The sequence below is a fragment of the Nicotiana tabacum genome, chromosome 3 (assembly GCF_000715075.1).
Source record: "Nicotiana tabacum cultivar K326 chromosome 3, ASM71507v2, whole genome shotgun sequence".
NCBI lineage: Eukaryota > Viridiplantae > Streptophyta > Magnoliopsida > Solanales > Solanaceae > Nicotiana > Nicotiana tabacum.
The window spans coordinates 8,661,467-8,670,090 of record NC_134082.1 but is presented as its reverse complement, the minus strand read 5'-3'; the positions used below and the strand labels follow the sequence as shown (position 1 = coordinate 8,670,090).

Genomic DNA, 8,624 nt, shown 5'->3' with positions numbered 1-8,624 from the left:
TAACAGGTACTGATAACTATGCTCTTTGGGATCGATCAATGAGAATTGCTCTATGAGGAAGAAACAAGTTAGGAATTGTAAAAGGAAAGTGGAAAAGGAAAAATTTACGTGATAATTTATGGGAACAGTGGGAGAGATGTAATACTATTGTACTCTCTTGGTTGATGAATGCTGTAATTCCTCAACTTATTGGAGGAGTTGTGTTTGGATCAAGTGCACATGCAGTGTGGGAAGATCTCCGAGAGAGAGCAAGGTAGATGGATCTAGGTCTTACAATCTGCACAAGGAGATTGCAACTCTGTATCAAGGTATCTCTTCAGTCTCTGTGTACTATATGAAATTAAAAGATCTGTGGGATGAATACGAAACTCTAATACCTACACCTAGCTGTGATTGTAAAAAATCTAGAGATTATATAGTACACATGAGAAGGCAAAAGTTGTACCAATTTCTAATGGGCTTGAATCAGTCATACTCTCTAACAAGGATTCAGATACTACTAATGCATCCTTCACCCTCAGTGAATCAAGCATACTCTATGATCATAAGAGATGAGAACCAAAAATCAGTAGTTGCAATAGCAGGAAGCTTAGGCACAACTGCTATCACTTCTGAGAATTTTGAGCCTACTGCCTTGCTCAGTTCTAGATCTGGGAGCTTTCAAAGCAACAGTTTTCAAACTAGTGGTTCTAATGTGCAGTCTGGCAACTTTTATCCTAATAGCTACCCAAAGTTATGGTGAGTTTTGTGAGTATTGTAGGAAGAAAGGTCAGAGCAAAGAGAATTGCTACAAGATCATTGGTTATCCACAAGGACCTAAATTCAAGAATAAAGGGGGAGCAGGCAATTCCTCTACTTACAGTGTCTTCACTGAAGAAACAAATCAAAACTTTCAAGCACAACCATAATTCATGATACAAACTCAACAAGGACAAAGCTCACAGATGCAGACTCAACCACAATTGATGATGCAGCCTCCAGGACCTCATAACAGTGGGCATGGTAAGCAAACGTCTCAAACTCCTGCTTATTCATTTACTAAGGAACATTATGACCAAATAGTGTAGATGCTAAACAAAGCTACTAGAACCATTCCTTCAGCAAATATGGCAGGTATCGGTAGTGCAAGTTTAGTGGATAATAAAGCTCATGGCTGGATTATTGATACAGGAGCCACCAACCACATGGTGTCTGATCCTAATATGTTGTCTGAGGCAGACGAAGTCAAACCTACTAATTCTAAGCAAGTTCACCTACCTAATTGAGAAGTAGCTAATTTTACACACATTAGTACTAGTATACTCTCAGCATGGAGCATAATTGAAAATGTGCTATACATTCCTCAATTTAGATACATGTACTATAAGTGTCACAACTAACTAAGGCTCTACAGTGTTGTGTTGCTTCTTTTCCTAATTTCTGTATTTTTCAGGATCTCTACAGTGGAATAGTGAAAGGGATTGGTAAAGAAACATGTGGTCTTTACATTCTAGCACCACATGTAGCTAAGATACTAGAAGCAAGGAGCACGGCTATCAAGGAAACTAAAGCAAACAATCTGCAGAATGTAGCACAAAAATAAAGATATTTCATATAGAGTGTGATGTGTGTCCACTTGGGGCATGTGTCAAGTGGAGTACTTCAAAAGTTATTTTCAATAAAGCTAGACAATTGTATGTATACTATAAATAAGTGTCATGTGTGTCCATTTGCTAAATATACTAGACTTCCATTTCCTAGTAGCAGTATCAAAGCTACTCAATATTTTGAACTAGTACATGCTGATGTATAGGGACCATATAGAGTCTCAACTTTTTATGGAAATAAACTTTCTAACTCTGGTAGATGACTTCTCAAGGATGACTTGGTTGTATCTTTTAAAACTTAAATCATATGTTTGTGTTGTGTTGAAACAATTTTTGTGTTATGTAAGAACTCAGTTTAACAAAGGAGTTAAAAATTGTCAGAACCGATAATGGAACAGAATTTGTAAACTCAACCTGCACAGAATTATTTCAAGCACTTGAAGTGATGCATCAGAGAACATGTGCCTATACTCCTCAGCAGAATGGAGTAGCTGAGAGAAATCATAGACACATCTTAGAGGTTGCTAGAGCTATGAGGTTTTAAGCACACATTCCTCTAAAGTATCGGGATCACTATATTCTAGCTATAGCCTATGTCATAAACAGGATGCCTTCTACAATCCTAAATGGTGCATCACCTTTTGAGAAGATGTATAATAGAAAACCTTCACTAGAACATCTGAGAGTGATGGGATGTCTATGTTATGCCAAGGATGTAAAAGTCCATGACAAGTTTATGCCAAGATCAATTCCTACAGTGCTAATGGGATACTCATCAGTTCAGAAAGGCTATATACTCTTAAATTTTACTAACAACTGCTTCTTTGTTAACATGGATACTATCTTCAAAGAAAATGTTTTTCCATTCAGAAATCAACACACTTCTCATTCTCATTCTCCTATTTTCTTGCCACCTGATATCACAACCTATGATCCATCACCTGGAATCAACTCTGGGCAAAACAAATAGGTCAACCATGAAGAACTAGAGACCTATATTGATCGTGAAGCAGGAATGATTCCCACCGAAGATACTGACCTTTCTATGGTAGGTGATCTAGAAGATGAAGCAGGCTCATCAGGTCATAGTCCTATTCAGGAGCAAGCACCTGCACCTGTACTTGCACAGTTGTATGGGCATCGATCCCTACAACCTGTTGGCATTAGAACATCTACAAGAGATAGGAATCCACCTATCTGGCTAAAGGACTTTGTTTCTCCGAATGTTCATCAGAATGTTCCTTATAGCATAGCCAACTATGTAAACTACAGTGGTGTTTCCCCTAAATATCAATCATATCTTGCAGTTTTCTCCTCCATTGTTGAACCTTCTTTCTTTGTTGAGGTCAGCTAAGACCCTAGGTGGGTGGAAGCCATGCAATCAGAGATTGAGACACTAGAGAATAACAATACATGGGAGGTAGTACCACTTCCTAAAGGCAAGAGTCCTATTGGATGCAAGTGGGTATATAAAGTTAAGTATAAAGATTTAGGAGAGGTGGGGAGGTTTAAGGCCAAGCTAGTAGCTAAGGGATACTCCAGAAAGAATGGATTGACTATAAGGTGACTTTTTCTCCTGTATTCAAGATGGTAACTGTGAGGACAATCCTATATGTTGTCTTCTAAGAGGTGTCATATCCATCAAATGGATGTGTATAATGCTTTTTGCAAGGTAATCCGTGTGATGAGATCTATTGTGATGACCCAAAAGGTCATCTCGTATTTTAGAACCTAATCCGGGGTTCCAAGGCCTTGAAGACCTTATTTTTCTTCTCCTTGATTTGCATGCACAGTCTGGGCGCGCTTCCGGAAAGCCCTTGTGTGAATATTCGAGAAAAATGCTAATTTTGCCTTTAAATTTGAATTTAAGTTGACTTCGGCCAATATTTTAGGTAAACGGACCCGGACTCATGATTTGATGGTCCTAGAGGGTCCGTAGAAAATACGGGACTTGGGCATAGGCCCGGAATTGAATTTCGAGGTCCCTAGCCCGAGAAATAAATTTTTGAAGAAAATTGTATAACTGAAAAATATAAGAAGTTTGGAAATTAAATAATGTTTGAATATGATCGTATTAGGCCCGTATTTTAGTTCTCGAGCCCATTACAGGTTTAAAAATGATGTTTAAGTCTAATCTGTGAAATTTGGTAGGAATCGGACTTGATTTGATATAAATCGGACCCTCGGTTGTGAAAATAGTAACTTTAGGTGTTTTTGAGAATTTTATTGATTTTGAGGCTAAATTCATAGTTATGGATGTTATTTTGATAATTTGATCGCATGAGCAAGTCCGTATGATATTTTTGGACTTGCGTACATGTTTGGTTTGGAGCCCCGAGGGCTCGGGTGAGTTTTGGATAGGCCGCGGAGTGTTTTGAACTTAGGAAAAACTGCTGGTGTGTTGCAGGTCTGCCAGCTTCGCAATTGCGAAGCCTGGCTCGCAAATGGAAACTCGCAATTGCGAATTTCCATCGCATTTGCGATGACTGGGCTGGGCAGGGGACCTTTGCATTTACGAAGTTCAGAGTCGCAAATGCGACAAGAGCAGAGGCCGTAATTGCGAACACTGGTTCGCATTTGCGAAGAGATCAGTGCAGGCCTACTTTTGCATTTGCGAGTTCACATTTGCGAAGCTGTCATCGCAAATGCGAGAACATCACCTGTGCAAATTCTAACTTAGACGGGATTTTCTTCATTTTTCAAACTCTCTCCAACTCTAAGCTCTCTTAGACAATTTTCCAAAGAAAGATTCTTCCCCAAATCATAGGTAAATAACTTTTAACTCATTTCTTCCAATCTACTTCATCTTTTTACAAGATTTCATCACAAAATCTAGAGACTTTCATGAGAATTTAGGTGTTTTTGAGTGAAAATTGGGGATTTCGAAATTTGGGAATTTATACCTCAATTGAGGTCGGATTCCAACACCTATATGTCGTATTTTGACCAAGCGGGCCAGGGGTGTGAATTCTTTAGCATTTATTGATGTTATTAAGATAATTATGACTAGATACAAGTGAATTGGAGGTGAAATCTAGAGGGAAAGCGATAGTTGAGGCTTGATTCGTGGTCATGGAATCGAGGTAAGTGTTTGGTCTAACCTTAGCTTGAGGAAATAGGTGTTGTGCCTTATTTACTATGTGTTAGTATGGTATACGACATATAGGTGTGGTGACGAGTATCTATACCTTGGTGTCAAGCATGCCCGTGAGTCTTATATTGTATTCGTTGTGATTCTTGTTAAGTACTATCAATGCTCAAATTAATGATTATCCATGTTGAGTAAGTCTTATGATCATTTCTTGGTATTTGTCTATTGTTGAGTATTGACTCTAGTTAAGGTTCATTTGTGAAGTTAATTGTTGGAACAAGATTGGTTATAGTTGATTCCTTTGCCGGGACGTATTTAATTCTATTGTTGATTCCCTTGCCGGGATGTATTTATTCTTATTGTTGATTCCCTTGTCGAGATGTTGTTGTTACCACTGTTTGGGTGAGGAAAGAGTGATAAAGCACGAAGGATGATGTTGTGCACATTTACATTGATATTGATGTATATGGTGAGGAAGAGAGATAAAACACGAAGGGTGATGCCGTGCACATTTCTAATATTCATATGGTAAGGAAGAGTGATAAAGCACGAAGGTTGATGTCGTGCATATTTTTATTATTGATTGCATGGTGAGCATTGAGAGTAAAAGCACGAAGGGTGATGTCGTGATTTATTGTCAGCTTGTTATGATTTCTTGTTGCTATCGGTTCAAGTGCCTTAATTGTTTCATTCCATTATTTCGGTGTTTCCTTACGTTGGTATTCCCCATAGCATGTTTCCCCTCCCCGTTACTTTCTGAGTAGCCTCTATTATTGTTATTCTGGTAGATATTATTTAACTGCAGGTTATATTGTTTGTTGTATCCTATCCTCGTCACTACTTCACCGAGGTTAGGCTCGACACTTACTCAGTACATGGGGTCGGTTATACTAATACTATACTCTACACTCTTTTGTGCAAATCCCGATACTTGAGAATACAGACTATAGTTAGAGGTTGTTGCCTTCAGTCCAGCGGAGACCCGAGGTAGTCCTGCAGGTGTTCGCAGGCTTTGGCATCCCCTTCTATCCTGTTTCTTTCTGTTCTTATCTATTTCAGAGTCAGACATGTATTTTCTTTGTTCGGACCCTATTTTTAGTATTCATAGATAGTTCGCGAGATTGTGACACCAGTTCTTGCTGAAGTATTATTATGGATTTCGTATTGGTATCAGTTAAACTGTTAAATTCTGTCCTTCCGCATTTCTAATTCCGCTGTTACTTACATTAACTTGGTAAATTTTTAAAGATAAAGGTAAAAAGATAGAATAATCAATAACGTTGGCTTGCCTAGATGGTTCAATGTTAGGTGCCATTACGATTCCGACAGTAGGTAATTCGGATCGTAACATTTATATAGAGTTTCCACCATGATTTAAGATCCAGAGGGAGTCACATACAGTATGTAGTCTCATCAAATCCTTATATGAACTTAAACAAGCTCCAAGACTGTGAAATGAGAAGCTTACTAAAGCCTTATGTGCATTTGGCTTTTCTGAGAGCCAATATGATCGCTCTTTATTTGTCAAGAAGCTACTAGAAGAAGGCACTGTTATTGTGCTTGTGTATGTAGATGATATGCTAGTAATTGGTACTAGTCTACAATTGATAGAAGAAACATAGACAATATTGCAGCAAACCTTTAAGATGAAAGACTTAGGAGAACTAAAGTATTTTCTGGGGATAGAATTTGCCTGGTCTCAGAAGGAATTCTAATGCACCAGAGAAAATATGACTTAGAACTCATCTCAGAACTTAGACTTGGAGTAGCTAAGCTAGCTATAACACCTTTGGAGATGAATGCAAAATTGATTACAAAGGAATATGATGATCATTTGAAGATTCAAGAAAGTGCAGAAGATGATGTGCTGACTAATCCAAGAGCTTACCAAAGATTAATTGAAAGCTGTTGTACCTAATAATAACAAGGTCTGATCTAGAATTCAGTGTACAAACCTTAAGTCAGTTTCTACAACAACCAAAAAGATCCCACATGGAGGCAACCATGAGGATAGTCAGGTATGTGAAAAACCATCATGGGCAAAGAGTGCTCCTGTCAATAAACAACAAAGGCACACTGGAAGCCTATTGTGATATAAACTGGCTGCTTGACAGCACTTTAGGAAGTCAGTAACAGGCTTTCTAATAAAGTTAGGGGATTCTTTGGTATCCTAGAAGTCCAAGAAACAAGCCAATGTTAAGAAATTCAGCAGAGGCAAAATATAGAAGCTTAGCAGCTACAGTTGCAGAGTTAGTCTGGCTAACTGGATTAATAAATGAGATTGGATTTGAAGTTCAGTTACCTGTTGATATCTACTGTGACAGCAAGGCAACAATACAAATAGTTGTCAACCCCGTGTTTCACGAAAGAACCAAACATGTTGACATAGATTGTCATTTCATAAGGGAGAAAATTATGTTGGGATTGGTTAACACCATATATGTAGGAACAAGGGAGTAGGTGCCAGATTTGCTGACAAAAGGCTTAAACAGAGTTTAGCATGAATACTTAAGTTTCAAGCTAGATGTATTTGATGTGTTTTCACCACCTTGCTTTAGGGGAAGTGTAGAGAAATATGTCACTTAGTCTGTATATAGAGCAGTGGCATTTTAGTCTATTTATCTGTAAAGTTGTTAGTAGTATGTTAGGTCGATTAGTTATTTTAGCCTTATCTAATTGTATAAATACATATATGTAATGTACTGTTCCATTGAATGAAAGATACATATATTTTCTCCTTCCTCATTTCATTTCCTCTCTCAAATTAGTTTGTCTTAGCTAGGATTCTTCATCTCAGATCTGCTGAATTCAGCATGAATGAATAAAGTATCAAGTTCCACCATTCCGGTATAGTTTATAAAAATTTAACAGAATGGGTAAAATAAAAATAGTGCCAAGTTACACCAATCAGGCATAACTAGTGAATATTTAATAAGACAAGTAGAATGAATATAGTAGGAAGTTCTACCAATCTGGCATAACTTTTGAACAATTTAACAAGATAGGTAGAGTGAAAATAACATCAAATTCAACCAATTCTAGCATAGTTTATGGATAATTTAACAAGATAGATAAAATAAAGCTAGTACCAACTTAACAAAATTCTGCTAAACCATCGAAATTTTACAAACAATTTAAAAAGTTTCTTTTTGCTCTAATTAATTGTTCTTCAAACCAAAAACATTTTGAGAATAGAACCAAAACAGTAAGCTTTATATGGTATTGTTGTCAATGTTAGGTTTTATTTGTTAAATAAATAATTAATTGTTCTTCAAACCAAAAATATTTTGAGAATAGAACCAAAACAGTAAGCTTTATGTGGTATTGTTGTCAATGTTGGGTTTTATTTATTAAATAAATAAAGTGTTAATTGAAAAGGAGTTCAATGAAAAATTTGAGTTGTTCCTTTTCATTAAGGTACCTTGTCCTTCATTGGATAGGAATAAAAGCCTTGTGCATGCTTATATATATATATATATATATATATATATATATATATATATATATATATATATATTATTTTACAGCCTTATGTACACCATCAACTCCTGTGGTGTTGGGGGGTTTGACGAGACCCCTATCATGTCTATACCAACCAAAAACATATATAGGAGGGGGACATGGACTTGACCTCTTTTTGATCCTGAAGAACAAAAGGGATTGCAAATATTTACATCCCACTCTTGTTCAGTTACCAAAAGAATCAACTTACAAAGAAATTAGCTTTGGCGTACCTAGTTCTAAAACTAGGTAATTGCCACCTATCTAGTTGAAAAGGCCCTTTTACATTTCCTCGGAGTTGTTGGAAATAGTAAAAGAAAGAACTTTTGCCCCAAATAGCAGCATTTTTGGAAAGCATGTCGGCTACTTGATTTGTTTCCATGTAGTAGTGGGCAATATTAACATCAGCTTGTGTTAGAATTTGTCCAATTTTTTCGACTAGCTTC

At 37.0% G+C, this 8,624-nt stretch overlaps 1 protein-coding gene across 1 annotated transcript; it reads left to right on the top strand.

Annotated features, from left to right (window-relative positions):
- The first annotated feature begins 1,106 nt into the window (after window positions 1-1,106).
- On the top strand, window positions 1,107-6,595 carry LOC142175524 (uncharacterized). Its single transcript, XM_075242463.1, has 7 exons — window positions 1,107-1,247; window positions 1,433-1,567; window positions 2,041-2,123; window positions 2,193-2,442; window positions 2,557-2,931; window positions 6,141-6,267; window positions 6,381-6,595. Exons 1-7 carry the CDS (start codon window positions 1,107-1,109, stop codon window positions 6,593-6,595), a joined length of 1,326 nt encoding a protein of 441 aa, XP_075098564.1.
- Window positions 6,596-8,624: the final 2,029 nt, after the last annotated feature.